This window comes from Lissotriton helveticus, chromosome 7, assembly GCF_964261635.1.
Source record: "Lissotriton helveticus chromosome 7, aLisHel1.1, whole genome shotgun sequence".
NCBI lineage: Eukaryota > Metazoa > Chordata > Amphibia > Caudata > Salamandridae > Lissotriton > Lissotriton helveticus.
In genome coordinates, this window is record NC_136068.1 from 815,253,433 (window position 1) to 815,269,702 (window position 16,270).

At 44.7% G+C, this 16,270-nt stretch overlaps 1 protein-coding gene across 1 annotated transcript in view; it reads right to left on the reverse strand.

The window, feature by feature from the left end:
- Window positions 1–16,270, reverse strand: part of SEC24A (SEC24 homolog A, COPII component) — a 619,052-nt gene that overhangs the window by 301,103 nt on the left and 301,679 nt on the right. The window contains exon 11 of the mRNA XM_078653273.1: window positions 316–434. Within this exon, the coding sequence (XP_078509399.1) occupies window positions 316–434 (119 nt within the window). The remainder of the gene's footprint in view (window positions 1–315; window positions 435–16,270) is intronic.

A 16,270-nucleotide genomic window follows, 5' to 3' on the forward strand; every position in this document is an offset into this window, starting at 1 on the left:
AATTCAAATCACGACCTAGTATGAGCACAATCAGCGGGGCTGCGACACAATTTGCCACTTAACTGCGCAGCATCAAAAAGGACAAGTGGATTTTTGGACAGGACCAGTAGATTTCTAAATTATTGCGCCCTTCGGGTAAGTACATATTTGATCAAATTCCCCATCACTGTTGCACATGGATAGAGTACAGAGCATGAAGTGGTGAGGATGCAATACATTTACCATTTTATATCTCTTTTCAACACAACCAGCTTTCTTAAAACAGCACTGCTATAAATCGATCTAGAGATATTCAAGAAAAGGTGCTGTACATACCTTCAATATCTGAAACTATCAACATCTGAGGTTGGGAAAGGCCTTCTTGTAAACTGTAGAAATGGATTGTGCTGTCAAATGTTATAAAGCCAATTTTTGTTCTACTGTTGCCAGGAAGTCTAAAATGAAACATAATATTGAAAGGAATTATTACAGAAAAAGCAAGTACCATGATACTAGGAAAACTGTTCTGTTCTTCAAATTAACAAGAAGAGGACCCAGTTAACACTCAGCACATTCTTTTCAACACTGATTTAAGGAAGGGCACTTTTTATTTTTTAGGTAATCTTCAAATGTCTTGTACATGACTATGTAAGATGACTATGACCGCCTTATTCTTGTACAGCCTACTTTGCGCCAAGGGAAATGACAACAAATAAAAGTTATACATTTTGGGCACTGCCTTTGGTACAGCTTCAGTTTATTGGAACCCTGAATCATGATGAGCTAGCATGCGGGTCCATTATATACAACCACGAGCCGTTTTTAATGGTTTAAGCCTTCATAAAGGCACAGTGGTTGCCAGCTTCCTGCACAAGAATATACACAAGAGCCTACCCACAACATTACAATACGAATGCTTGTGCCACCGAGGAATGGTGTGAATGACCCTGCACTCCCTACAATAACAAGCATTGGCATAGCCAATAGGTTTCGCTTTTGGGAACTTATACATGTTTAGCCATGCAGCACATTATCCATTACATTGCATTAGCCAATACAAAATATCAATGTGTGTACGTGCATTGAGGACTTCTACGTAGCATGTCACAAGCAATCCCAAGCAGTGATGTAATGAGCAGGTCCTGTCTGCTTCTGAATCCTTGCAATTCTTTTACTAGAAGAACTTCTCTGCAATGCTGCGAGCTGTGGGATTTCTCAGGAGCAAGCAGGGGCTCTGTAAAGTGAGTCCCTGCACTTCCATATTACACTAACATCCCTGATCACAGGAAAAAACAGATCACAATAAGCGCTCAGTATTATTACAATGGGGAGACAGGTCCTTGCATTAAGCGGTTCTCCGAGGTAACCATAAAACACCTGACAACATTTTATGTGCAAAAGAATATTGAAAAAAGCACATTTGTGGAAAAGGTTAGTCTGAGTCCAAATTAGATTTAGGTTATGATGACGTTAAGTAGCAGGCCCCCCCCCCAAAGCAGAAATACACATTTCAAGCCTGCCTTAAGGTGCCTTTAGGCCTAAACTGAGTTTACCTTGGTGACTTTGCTCCGTGCTCAAAACATGTTAGAGCTTTCGTTTGAATATGTTTAGTGGGCACTTTCGGAGCCCCCTAATGTTTGGGCCTCTCCAGCCAATAAACAGAAGTGACCGAGGGGGAAAAACAGAAGAACATGGCAAGATACAGAGAGAGCAAGGCAGACACTCAAACAAATACTCTGTAACAGCCCCAGACTCAGTCAGATAGAGGGGATGGGAAACACTAAGAACGACAGCAGAGGAGAGGCAAGAAAAAGGAAAGATGCAAGGCACAGTACATAGAACAAGATCTAAAAAAGAAGCAGAGGAATGCACAGAGACATAAGGCGCAGTGGTTAACAGAGGAAGAAGAACAACATTAGATGGCATACATAGCAAGAAATAGTGAAAAAAAGCAGACGGCAAAAAGATAAATAGCAGACAAATACCCAGACAAACAAAGGCAAACCAACGGTCAACAGAAAAGTGGAAAAGCTGGAGAACCAGTACATACAAAAAACGAGTGATTGGCTTTGCTAATCAGCTGGGTGTGGAAAAACGGATGAGTGAAGGGAGGGCGAGTGTTAACAGCACGTTTAACAAGCGTGTCTGCAAATGCAGCTGCAGCGTCCCGCGAGAGGTGTGCGCACGCTCTTGAGATGCTGCTCGTAACAGCAAGCCATAGGCCGGATGTCCAGCGAGTGGTGCACGCGCACGAGCCGGTGCGCGTAACAGCAAGCCATAGGACGGATATCAGTCCTGAGCGATTCCAGGAGGTCCTTTTTCCTAGAGCAGCGCATGCGCGCTTCCTAGGCGAGACCTTAAAAGCATTTTCATCCATTTGTTATGGTAGTACACCCCAATGTCATTACTGTTGTTGCCCAAATTACAATGCATACAATAGTATGTAGAACTAGAACATGTTCTTTACCTACAGTCATTTACAGGGTCTTTATTAAAGAACTTATATGATAATGCCACAATCGAAAATAAGTCCCTTTGATGCGCTCAATAATGATCGCTGTCAGATGTTTTGATCTATGAAAGACTAGTTCTTTTCATCCTCAATAAGTTAATTGTTTCCATGGCAAGTGAATTCTTCATTTTCTGTTACATTGAGTCTTTCCCCCACTTTGCATTTTTTGCCCATCGTAACTCATTTTGAAGGTTGGCATTGAATTTACAGAGTTTCCTTGTTCTGTGGACAACCAGATCAAATCACAAAAGCAGGGATGACACATCTAGAGAGTAGAACTCCAGACACCTATGAGCAATTATTAAATGTCTTATGCTTCAAACGGAAAGCTTCACATCTTTAGAAAAAATGTTTGGACCTCTCTCTAGGACACTGACTTGCTTGCACCTTTATTTACGCCTACCACGATTAAATGTGAAAAATATTAAATGTAATGTCATCACCAAGTCCCGGAAATAAATCAACCTCCTTGTCTAAGTCAACCACAGGTCTCATTACTGTTTCCATGAATGTTTAAGCTGAGTTGGTGACAGACCAAGGTTGAATAATGAATCTGTGTCCACATGGTTCTCTAAAGAACATGTTTTCTTTATACACTTTTGGTTCTAGCTAGAGTGCCGTCTTTTCTTAGTATATTGACCTCTTATGACCTCTGTTTGTTACTACTGCACAGTAGATAAAGTCAATGGTCACTCATGTTCATTCACTTGTGGCATCTGTTCATTGGAATAGTGTAGTCAGATTTCTTTTAATACTTCTCAAGCACTGCTTGGATAAAAAGAAAACATGATCATGCTTAATAAGTTTCAGGAATAGTACAATGGAAGTAAACATTTGTCCTGCATTCTTTCACAGGTCAAAGGAATAATTTAGAACAGTGGTTCCAAAGCTTTTCACTCCTGAGGACCCCCATTGAGTCACTGCTGGATGCCGGGGACCCCCAAGCAATTTTAGGATTTAAATGTCAATCATTAAAACTAACTCGAAAAAAATAAACACGTGTGCACATCAAACAAAGACTAGACTTGAATTACTAAAGATTTTAGTATTTTTATATTAAAAATATTTGCAAAAATCAAAAAATCTTAATGAGAAGGTTGGTGCTGCATCTGGCGACTAACTTTTCATTGTTTAGTTTAATTTCGCTGCCCGAGGCTCCTCCTGCCAAGGCTGGACTGTAAACCTAAAGTTGCTCTGGCAAATGTTGTCAGACCAGTCCCTGTACAGTGCACACCAAGTGCTGCGAGTGAGCCCGACCACTACAAAGGGGGCTTTGGGGGGCTCTCCCCATAGAACATTTGGGGGAAAATGGTGCATTTTACAAGACACCTGACAATAAATATTGAATTATATTAGCTTTTAAAGCATAGTAAATAATGACCTTACTATGCACCAGGATACAACAATCTTTTGCCATTCTTCAATGATTGACAATTTTCAATGATTCCCTCACTACTACCCTCCTACAGTGCCTCATCTCATTAGCACAAGTATTTAATTTATTTTATAAGCACCTCTCATACCACTGTAGGGTGTCAGAGCACTTTACATCACACACATACTAGGACAATGAATCATACATGTGTAGATCAGTTAATAGAAAATGTTACATAAGGCAGAGGGGACTACAAGGTGTAGGATTTGCATGTCATCCATACTGGTAGGCATTTTTTTTTTTTAGAGTCCTTGCTCTGGAGAAACACAAACACAGGATTCAGAACATAACACAGGAGTTAGCGTTGACTTTAATAATGAGGATTTATTTCTACCAAAACATGCCTTTTTTAGCAGCATCGGGATAATGAAAGACTGGGAAAAAGCATAACTTACTAACTTATATGATGCAGTTTGCATGCAGCTCTTGGACGGCAGTTTATAGCTCACTGTGCTAGATTATGATTGACCTTGTGAACAGCACAACAAGAAAATAATCTCTGTGGCAAAAGCAGGAACCCACTGAGCTATGCACAAAACAAAATAGTTTTTGTTTATTGCATGGTAAACATTCTTTGCAGCAGGCATATTAACCATCTGCACCTCCTTAGATGAGTCAAAGCTGCCACTGGACAAAACACCCATCTCTCTACAGCATGTACATTAATCACTGGAGTTATCTTGACACTTTTATTGCTGCCCAAAAACTGCTCATTATACAAGGAACTTTGCAGCGCTTTTAACGGTCTGCGGACCCTCTGGGAATGTGTCACAGACCCCTGGGGGTCCGCGGACCCCAGTTTGGGACCCACTGATTTAGTATAACAAAGTGAATCCAGACAATCTGCTGGTCAATGAGTCCATGACTCTCTACAAACTATCATATACAACCCCCTAATCTCATATGAGTCGCATGCTTCACCCAAGGTTTAAATGTAAAACTTAAAACATAGTTCAATAACAAAGAAGGAAAATGCTACTTACCCAGTATGCATCTGTTCTTGGCATGTAAAGTTGCAGAGTCATATGCTGTGTATAGATTGCCATCTAGTGTTGGGTCCAGATGTTTGCACTTTGCTTTTCTTCGTAGAAGTCTTTCAAGTTACGAGGTAGGTGACTCCTCCTTTTGGTCATAGTGTGCATCGACATCGACTCCATTGTTAGATTGTTTTCCCGCAGAGGGTGGGAATGGTGTTAGTGAAAGTAGTAAAAGGAGCTGTCCATGAATGCATGTATCTTTTTTATTTTTTTATTTTATTTGCGGAGTTTTATATAGTGCTGACCTGACCGGTGGGTATCGGAGTGCTTTACAAAAGTTATAGGACATGTAAAAACGCAAACACAATGATGGAGACAATCTCGGAGTACAAAAACTGAGAAGAAACAGGTGCCAGAGAAGGGCTGGCTGGCATAGAGTCCGGCCGAGTGCGGAGTCGATTATATAGCGCTCCAGCAGCTCCTATCTGTTCACTAGGGATCGATGAAGGAACAGGATTTTGAGCTGGCTTTTGAAACTCGTAAAGGAGGGATTAGTTCTGATTTGGGGAGGAATAGAGTTCCATATTTTGGTCATGTTTCCTGCAAGTGATCTGGCCGCTGTTTTTTGTTCACGAGCTTTCAGTGGAATGAGTAGAAGGGTGTTTGAGCTTCTGAGGTTCCTGTTCTGCCCTGCTTTTTTGAGATTGGCAGCCAGGTATTCAGATTTGCCTGTGTGTAGGGGTTTGTGAGTAAGGCAAGCTGTTCTGAAATTAGCCCTCATTTCGACAGGGAGCCATTTGAGTTCTCCGAGTGCCGGTGAGATGTGCTCGTATTTCTTGAGTCCAGTGACCATTCTGGCAGCCGCGTTGAGAGTGGTTTTAAGGGGAGCAAGATGTGCTTTTGGAATTCCTGTGAGGGCTGCATTACCATAGTCTAGTCTTGACAGCACCAAAGATTTAGTGGCTTGTTTGAAATCTTTGGGTGGGATGAAAGGTTTAATTTTGTTCAATAACTTTAGGTTGAGGAAGGCGCCCTTAGCGGAGTTCTTTATATGATTGGTCATGTCCAGTTTCGGGTCTAGCGTGATACCTAGTGATTTAACAGAGTCCGCCAGGGTGAGGTTTCCATTGAGTGCATCTATAGTTTTTAGCCAATCTCCCATTTGGGGTTCTCTGCTTTGTTTGATTATGAGGAGTGGTTCAGATTTGTCAGGGTTCAGTTTTAGGTGATTGCTAGTCAACCAAAGTTGCACTTCCTTCAGTATGCCATTGAGTCTTTGAATGTCCTTCGCAGATGAGATTTCTAGGTAGATCTGCGTATCATCAGCATACAGATGGAAGGGTATGTTGGCATCTTTGAGTAGGGTAGTGAGGGGTTGCCTGTAGATGTTGAATAGTTGAGGGGAGAGCACTGGCCCTTGAGGGACTCCCCTGTTGATTGGGTGTAGGTCAGATTCAAAGTTGTTGATTTTGATTCTCTGGGAGTGGTTGTGCAGGAAGGATGAGAACCATTTGAGGACTATCTCATCGAGCCCTGCCCTCTCTTGCAGAGCTTTGATGAGGAGTTTGTGATCTACCGTATCAAATGCAGCCGATAGGTCGAGAAGGCAGCATTGATCAGAGTCCAGAGATTTGTGGATGTCATCGATGATGTTGAGGATCTCGGTTTCTGTGCTGCAGCCTTTCCTGAAGCCAGATTGATGAGTCAAGAAAGTTGATCCTCTCCATGCGTTGCGTTAGTTGTTGTAGAACACATCTTTCTAGGATTTTGGCTAGAAGAGGGAGGTTGGAGATGGGTCTGAAGTTGTTTAGATCTGATGAATCAAGGCCAGGTTTTTTCAGCAAAGGGGTGACTTGACCTACTTTGAGGTAGTTTGGGACGATTCCGCTATTTAGGGAACCGTTTATAATCTTGCAACAAAGTGGGGCTAGGGCGCTTTTCAGTTTCTTGGTCATTTGCGTAGGAAAAGGGTCTAAGACGTGCCCGGAGGGCTTAGCGTTGTAGATCAAGTTGATTATCTCTGCTTCAGGGATGGGGTGGAAGAGTATCCAGGGTTTGGTGAGGGGTGTAGGAGCAGTGTCGAGAGATCCAGTAGTGTGGCTATTAAGAAGGGGGGGACTGTTATGTACCAGAGAGCTCGATCTTGGAAATCTTATCATTGAAGAAGTTGGCAAAGTTATCACAAAGATCTATGGATGCCTGAACGGTGGACGTGGCTGGTGTGGATGTTTGTTGTCTGATGATCTTGAAGAGCTCCTTGGGTCTGTTCGTTGCATTGTTCAGAGCGGAGCGGAAGAACTTGGATTTTTTTTCTTTGATGTGGTTGTTGTACTTCTTCCGGACTGATCTGAGTTGATCGCGGTGGATAATGGTAGGATTATTCCTCCAGCGTCTTTCATATGCTCTTAATTGACTCCTTTCTCCCTTAATGTCAGAGTCAAACCATGATCTGGAAGGTATGGCTCTGCTTTTTTTTTCTTTCAAGGGGGCTAGTTGATCCAGCAGGCCCCCCATGCTCGAATTGTAGAGCGAGATGAGATCTGTTGTAGAGAGAAGCTCGTGGTCGCTGGGGAGTAGCGTACTTAGCCTCTCTTCCATGACATCCAGAGGGATCTTGGTGAAATTTCGAGACCATTTGGGAGAGTCTTGTGTGGGGAGCCGGGATAGCACTTTTTGGTTGATATGGAATAGGATCATGTGGTGGTCCGACCAGTCCACAGGAAGAATGTAGTCAATCGTGATTGCATCTCGCTGAGCGATGATGGCATCCAAGGTAGCTCCTTTGTTGTGAGTCTCCTCTGTGCAATGCTGGAATAGATTATTGTCACATAGAAGATTGCTTAGGGTTTGAATTAGCGTGTTGCTCGATTCGTTCCATCGTAGGTTTAGATCACCCAAGATTAGGTTGTTGGCGTCTCCGAGTGCGCTGTGTGAAATCAGGTCGGAGAAATGTTCCCTGAAGGTGGTAGTGTTACCTGGAGGGTGGTAGAGAAGGTGACAGATTATTGGATCGTTGGCCTTGGTTTTGATGTTCACAGTAAGACATTCAAACGAGTTGTATTTACAAATGTCCATTTCCATGATGTCGATGTGGTCCTTGTAAATGATAGCTATACCTCCACCACGTTGATCTTTCCTATTTTTGTTTATGATAGTGAAACCAGGCGGCACGAGCATATCTAAGTAAGGTGGGCAGATCTCATTTAGCCAAGTCTCCGTGATAAACGCAATGTCTATGTCTTGCGATAGGATGGCTTCTGCTAATTCTGTTGCATGTTTAGTGGCTGATATGCAACTGATGAGCAAGCAGTTGGTGGAGAACCTTGATTTGCTGAGAGAATTTCCCGGAGGGGCCCTAGGTATGGAGGTGAGGAGGGGTGGGGGTTTTTGTGAGGGGGTAGTCTCTTCTGACGCCCGTGATTACTTGGATTTTAGAGTTAGGGGAGGTTGTGGGAGGAGGGTTGTAAGTGAAGGCTAGAACTGCTGCATCTTCTTCAGACATTGCAGCTACGGGTCTGGTAAGTCTACGTGTCTGGGTCTTTTCAGACGGTACAGCTGTGGTTCCAGTAAGTCTGCATGACTGGGTCTCGACCTCTTTTCTTGGAGTCTGTTTCTGGGAAGCCGGGTCTATGGTTTTTGACTGTCTCAGTGGCAGCGTCTCTACGTAAGATCTAATGGGACGCTGTAGCTGGGTCTCGTGGGTAGTTGAAGCACATATCCGGTGTTTTTGAAGGATGAGGTTGGTCAGAGTAGGAGACATAGGTTGGAGTTGCTGGGGTTTTTGGGATTTATCGAGGTTGGCTAGGATTTCGTTTAGGCCCAGTACTATTATTTCTAGCTGGCTTTCTAAGAAGGTCAGCCGGTGCGCCATTTTTCCGGGGCAGGGGAGATGGCGGTTGGGTTAGGACCTTCCTGAGGAGTAGGGGGCTGGACTGAGTAAAGTTGTTTTTTGCGGTTTGTGTCTCTTGCTGTTTGTGTTGTTTTGCTGCCTCTTATCGGCCCGTGCTGAGGGGTGCCAATTCAGCCTCGTGGTTTCTGCAGGGGTGGCATAGTGGGTGGGGGACGTGGGTTCTACAGGGGTGTGATAAAGGTCAGGGGCCAGAGCCCACGGTGTATGGTTCACTTGTTCTTTCTGGTGCGACTGGGAGAGCGGTTGGGTTTGAAGGTCCTCGCAGGGTAGGGGGATGTGCTTCGCAGGGGCGCACGAGTGAGTAGAGGTTCGGGAGGGGAGTGCAAGGGTACTGGGAATGAAAGTTTGCTCTATCTGGAGGGACAGGTTGTATGGGGAAGGGAGTTGGACCGAGGAAGGTTGGAGTTTGTGGAGATGAGCGGTTCTGAGTGTAGGGAAGAGGGAGTCAAAGGCCTCCAAGTTCTCATTGTTTGCCTTGATCAAGATTGTGCCATTTGAGTAAATGGTCACTGAAGTGTTCTCCTTCCTAGTTGAGTGATTGGTGAGAGAGGATGACAGTTTGCAACTGTGTGAGGTGGTCGTCATTTTGGAGATGTGGAGTTGAATTCTTAGTGTGATGTTTCAGTTATCCGGGTTATCTGTGTGAAAGATGAGATCCATCTTTATCTGCCCTTTGGAGGGGCAGTGGTAAGTGTCAACGAATAGAGCATCTGGGTGTTGTCTGATTAATCTAGGCTTAAAGTTTCTTTTCGCTTTAGGGGAGAGGTTCAGGGGGAAGATAATTGCGAAGGAGTTAGTGCCTTGTGGTTTCATGTGGGTTGAAATAGAGGGTTTATTGTAAATTTGAGTGCTCGGAGACATTATTGCTATTCTTAGAGTGAGGGGCCGTACTTCTGTTATGGTGCGGGAGTTGCCTTGATCAGGGAGAGTCACCTGGGGGAGGCTGGACACTCTGGGGGGAGCTGGGCACTCTGGGTGGAGGAGCAGCGCGCGGAGGGCCTTGCTGGGAAAGAGTCCGTGAGGCTAGATTAAGGGAGAGTCGCAGCGCGTGAAGGAGGGGATAGGTGTCAGTGGGTTCATCCCCTGTAATGGTTTGTAGGAAGTCGTGGCGCGTGAAGGGGGGGGATAGGTGTCAGTGGGTTCATCCCCTGTGATGGTTTGTAGGGGGCAAGTCCGTGCCATAAATAGACTACGAAATCTCCTTAAGACAATTTGATTCTGGCGTCGACCATCCTGGGTCCGGCAGGCTTGCACCTTTAGGTAAAGGGATGCTGGAGTGACCCACAGTCTGAGTGGACAGGCTTTGCACTGATTGTGGGCCTGGGGTCGTCGTGATTTGTAGCAGAATTGCGCTAAGCGCCGCAGCACCGAGGTATGGGGCGAAAGTCAATGCAATTGCCTGTGGGCAGTTTTCTGGTGTCAGCCAGCTTAGGGGCAGGCAGTATTGGATGAGAACTGATCTTCCCGTCAGACCATTTTTGTGCATTAGAGCCTCCTTTGCTCAATTACCCTGAGGAAGAGCTAGTGTTCCAGTGAGCCTCGGGGGCTGCAGGCAGTGAGGAGAGGTTGCATTTACTCGTGGGCGGCCATCTTTGGGTCAGGCAGTATCAATTGTGAGCTGCACTACCATCTGTTACAGAGGTCACACCTTATTTCAGGATTGCAGCCTGGCTAATCCACTTAACTCTGACCAATCAGGGCAGACCACTGAAAGGCTGAATTCTCTGTACTTCTGGGGCACCACCAATCTCCTGGTGGCCCCTGCTTGAGGTTTCAGCTACTGGAATCAACTCCCACAGGAGTGCACCCCAATACCTAGAGTGAACCCTACTCATTTTAAGGGCCCTCTCAAAAGCTGATAGCCACTTGTCAATGTCATCCCCCTCAGTGTACTTAGGTACTATGCCCTTGGGAAGTTTAGGTTCAGATCTACCACCCCTGGACATCTCAGCATCTTCTTCACTTTCGCTGCCACCATTCCTTTTCTCCTCCTCCCTATACCATTTTCTCTTAGCCAATTCAAATTTCGTCTTCTCCAAGGCTATCAACTCCAATTGAGCCTGTAGCTGTCTCTCTGCAAGGGACAGTAGTGGTACCGGAGTAAGGGACCCTTCCCCACTCCCACCTTGATTCACCTGGCTAACACTAGTCAAAATGGGAAAGGTCTCATCCTCACCCCTCTCTCGGGTGAGGTTGGGGGATGGGGGGGGACATCTTCCCACCCCCTTGGGTTCTCCTCCGCTGCCCTGGCCCAGGCCTTTAGGGACTCAAGCAACCCTGTCTTCCTCATCTTCTTGGCAGGAAGCAGCCCCCTAAGCCTACACTGTTTCCTAAGATCAGCCATCTTAAACTGGGACAGTTTAGCCAGGTCCAGCTCCATGGTTCCCTAGTTTTGGGTCACACAAAACTAAGCACAATAGACTTAGAACAATTTGGAAAAATCAAAACAATGGATTCAAAACAGTTTAGTCCAAATTCCAAAAATCAAACTCAAAAGTTTTGTTCTAAGGCAATTTAGAGGATTTTTATAATCTTAAATTATTCACTGAAAGGTGTAGTTTTTAAACAAAAGTCCTCATCCACACCGCTGAACACCAAATGTTGGAAAGTGGGTTATTGGTAGGGGCAAATGTAGGTCTGCCACTGGCAATAAGGCCACTAACACATGATAGGACTCAGCATAGGTCTTGGACAATTATTCCTTTGCTCAGCCTTGGTAACGTGGCTGCGAGCAGACAGGCTTAACTTCAAAGACAGGTATGTTAAGCATTTAAAAACACCATTTCAGTAAATAATTAAGACACAAAATAAAATAAAAATCCCACACCAATTTATAGAAATAGGTAATATTTTTATCTTTTAAATGACACCAAAACAAAAAGAATCCACTGTAGGGAACCAGAGATATGAATTTTTAAAGATTAGTCACTTTCTAGTGTTAAGAAACCAACAGTGCCCCTTTTAGTCATTTAATTTTCTCTGTCAGGGACACACCTTTATAAATTGTTCTGAAGAATTTTCTCACCACTGTGGTGGGCCGCCTTCTTCAGCAAGAGGGGTCCAGTTAGAACACCTTCCTGGAGTTCTGCTTGCGGGTCCCAAAGTATCCAACACACAATCCAAGGTTCTGGAATCTCCAAGAGGGTCCTTGAAAGTGTGAAACTTCAATTCCGCAATCCACGTGAACAAAACCCTTACAAATCCACTGGTACTCCAGGCTTTGAATTCTTTGTGGGGCAGTGCATGTGAGCTACGTTAACCTGTAGCTTACAGGGAGTTCAACTCTTGAGTCCTTTGGCAGCAAGGTAATCCACAGGGCTGCAGTTTTACTTGGTGCAGTCTTCAGAGGTCAGGCCTTAGAGTTCCTTGCACAGCAAAAACCTTTTCAGCAGGGCACTTCTTGGTTCAGTAAGTTTCAAGCAGCAGATCTGGCGGGCTCTGCCCCTCTCAGATACTTATTCAAAATTCTCTGGGTCAAGCACCAGCTCACTGCTGACCAATGAGAGCAGGGCAACTCCTCATAGTTATGACCACATCCTGTAGAGTGTGGTATTAGTTTGTCCCAGAGTGCATCATTCTTCCAAATCCATAAAGGCTGATTTTCCAGCAAGGAGGTAAGAGCTGGCTAAACACACCCCCTGGAATGACTTATTTCCATGGACTCTCCCCCTACCATCTGTGCACACCTTACTTAAGCTTAGCCCTGACTCTGGGTCAAGATGGTCAAAGTGGAGCTGAAACCCAGGCCTCTCCTCTGCCTTTGAAGAGCATAGTTTACAACGTCACCTCCTGGCCTGGCATTCCTATAGACCAGCACACTGCCCTCCCAGCAGCCTGGCTAATCCACTTAACTCTGACCAATCAGGGCAGACCACTGAAAGGCTGAATTTGGACTTACAAACAAGAAAGTCTCATAACTACTTGTATGTACACTTTAGGAGAAATTCAACAATATAATATTGTTGGATTTACTTCTACCATTCTGGGAAGTCTTTGAATGGTCCGGCTAGTCCTCTCCTATCAATATTTATTAATCAATAACTTCCTACCATGTTAACCTATGGGCCATGGGGTTTGCAATGGGGAAAATGATTGGAGCCACTTTTCTAGCGCCAGGGCTTATAAAACCATATTTTATAAGTAGTTCCCTAATTTCTACAGGACCCCCAAACCCTGTGCAACTAGGGGAGACTTCAGGGGTTCTGAATCTGCAGAAATCATGCAGATTAACCTTACCCACTTCTTCTAGCATCAAAGTCGAATTTGAGCAGTTCTTTAACACAATGTGGGGAGTGAAATGTAAAATGTCATTTTACCCAGGCATATAAAAACTCATTTTATAAGGGCGTACCTTATAGATAACTGACCCCCCACCCCTGGGATACCTAGGGGTGACCCTGTGGGTCCCTAATATGCAAACACATGGTAGGTTTTTCATTTGCAAGGGCCCGTACCCCGAAGTCGAGTTTGGGCACATTTTAAGGTTTAAAAGCCGTCCTGGCAACCGGTGCGGCTTTTAAACTGACCTCAGGCTTCAGCACTGCACACATGCTGGTGCAGAGAATCTGCTGGCCTCTAAACTGCCATGCCCCAGGATACTGGAGACTTCTAGGTAGTTTCAATCCCCTGCCCGATTACATACTAGGGGCTCATGGGGTAGGTCATGCCAATTACAGGGGTACCCCACCATACCATAGTGTACCCTAGTGTATGCTGGGTGTCTTAACTGTATTCTAATGTATTCCTTTTAGTTTGGCACTGGCCCTGGGCCTGGTTAAACAGAGCCCAGGGTAAGTCAGAGCCAGTTACCACCAGTTCGTCGCAAAACGTTGGGGGGTGCCCAGGGCACAGGATGACTGACACAGATGCATACTGGGTAAGTAGCATTTTCCGTTCCAGGCATACCAGCTGTAGATCATATGCTGTAAATAGACTATAAAGCAGTTATCTCCCAACGCGGTGGCTAACCTGTATCTGTTGCAGTGGTCTGAAATAGTGTACAGGAACTTCCTGGCCCACTCTAGCTTGTTGTTTTGCTAACACATCTACAAAATAGTGTTTTGTGAATGTGTGAGGTGTAGACCATGTTGCAGCTTTGCATATGTCATCTATAGGTATATTCCCTAAGAATGCCATAGAATCCCCCAGCTTGCGTATAGAGTGTGCTCTAAGGGGAACTATTAACATTTGTTTTGCTTTTGCATAGCATATTTGAAAGCACTTGACTATCCACCGTGCAATACCTGATTTTGATATGGGATTGCCTTTCGTGTGGCAGAGCAAAAGCAACAAAAAGTTGATTTGTGTTACGAAAAGGTTTTGTCCTTTCTTTGTAATAAAGCAATGCTCTCTTCACATCCAATGTGAGCAGGGCATGTTCTGCCACTAAATCTGGTTGAGGGAAGAACACAGGTAACTCAACAGATTGATCATTATGAAAAGCAGAAACGACTTTAGGAAGGAATTTAGGATTAGTCCTAAGAACCACTTTATTTTGATGCATTTGTAAAAAGGGTTCTTCTATAGTTAATGCCTGAAGCTCACCCACTCTTCTGAGTGATGTGATAGCAACGAGGAAAGCAACTTTCCATGTGAGAAATTGCAGTTCACATTTGTGCAATGACTCAAAGGGTGGACCCATTAGTCTTGTGAGAACAATGTTGAGATTCCACACTGGAGCTGGTGGAAGTCTCAGGGGAATGACTATTTTGAGTCACTCCATAAAGGCTTTGATAACCAGCACTCTAAAAAGAGATAGATGTTGTCTATTCTGGAGATATACAGCTATCGCAGCCAAATGTAAACATATGAATGTGTACGCTAAATTGGAATGTTGTAGATGTAGCAGATAATGTTTTGTACAGAATTGATGTGGTTGTTATTACAGTACATCACAAACCACTTCCACTTTGCTTCATAGCAGGCTCTTGTGGTAGGACGTCTAACATCTTTGATTATATTCATGCAGTCTGGCGGTTAATTAAGATAGTCAAACGACTTCAAGAGCCAGATTGCCAGATTGAGTGGACTGGGAACTGGATGTCCTATGTCTCCATGGCTCGGTGTGAGAAGATTGGTGCAAGACATAGTTTCTGGTGAGGAACTACTGAGTAATAATAGGGTTGTGAACCAAGGCTGACATGCCCACGAGGGAGCAACAAGAATTAGTGCCAGGGACGCTTGTTTGAGTTTCTAAACCCCTAATGGAATGAGTGGGAGAGGCGGAAAAGCGTAAGCAAATATCCCTGACCAATTCATCCATAGTGTATTGCCTTTGGACAATGGGTGTGGATACCTGGAGCGAAGTTTGGGCATTTGGCGTTTTAGTACGTGGCGAACAGGTCTATGTGAGGGACTCCCCAAAATTGAAAGTATGGAAGGAGGACCTGAGGGTGGAGTTCCCATTTGTGTATTTGCTGTCTGTCTGCTGAGATCTGTAATCTGGTTGTTGACTCCTGGGAGGTGTTCCGCTAGGAGATAAAGTTTGTGGTGAATGGCCCACCTCCAGATATCTTGGGTTAGGTGGGACAGTTGGAGAGAGTGCGTCCCCCCTGTTCTTGTATGTAATACAAGGATGTCCTGTTGTCTGTACGAATTTGGACAGCTTTGCCCTAAAGGTGAATTTGAAATGCCTTGAGTGCTAGGAATATTGCAAGCAGCTCTAGGTGATTAATGTGGAGCAACTTCTGTTGGCTCCACAAGCCTTGCACTGTGTGCTGTTGTAGATGAGCTCCCCAGCCAGTGAGGGACGCGTCCGCTGTCAGTACTATCTGTGGAACCGGGCCTATGAACGGCTGTCCTTTTGATAAATTTTGTGTGTTCCACCACTGCAGAGAGCGATGAGTATGGCTGCTTTCCAACACTAGATCGGTCAATAGATCTTGTGACTGGTTCCACTGACTGGCTAAGCATTCTTGAAGTGGACGCATGTGCAGTCTGGCATGGGGAACGATCATGATGAAGGATGACATCATTCACAATAGCTGTATGTAAGTTTGAGCTGGAATCCAATGGTTGGATTGGAAGCAGAGAACTAAAGCCTGAATATTTTGAATTCCGGCTGAGCTGGGAAAAGCGAGAGTTTTTTTTAGTATCTATTGTGGCTCCTAGATAGTCCTTTGTATTGGTTGTTTGGAGATGTGACTTTGGCACACTGATTGTGAACCCTAGTTGATGCAGGAACCAAATTGTGGTGAAAGTGTGCTGCAGACATTGTTGGGATGTGTTGGCTTTGATAAGCCAGTTGTTTAACTACGGGAAGATGCAAGTGCTTGGTCTCCTTAGGTGAGCAGCTACTACTGCCAGACACTTTGTGAAGACTCTGGGGACGGTGGTGACGTTGAATGGGAGTACTCTGAACTGACAGTGTTGACCCGCTACCACAAACCTGAGGAATTTGCGATGAGCAGGGTGGACTGGTATATGAAAGTAGGCGTCTTTTAGATCTAGAGTAGATA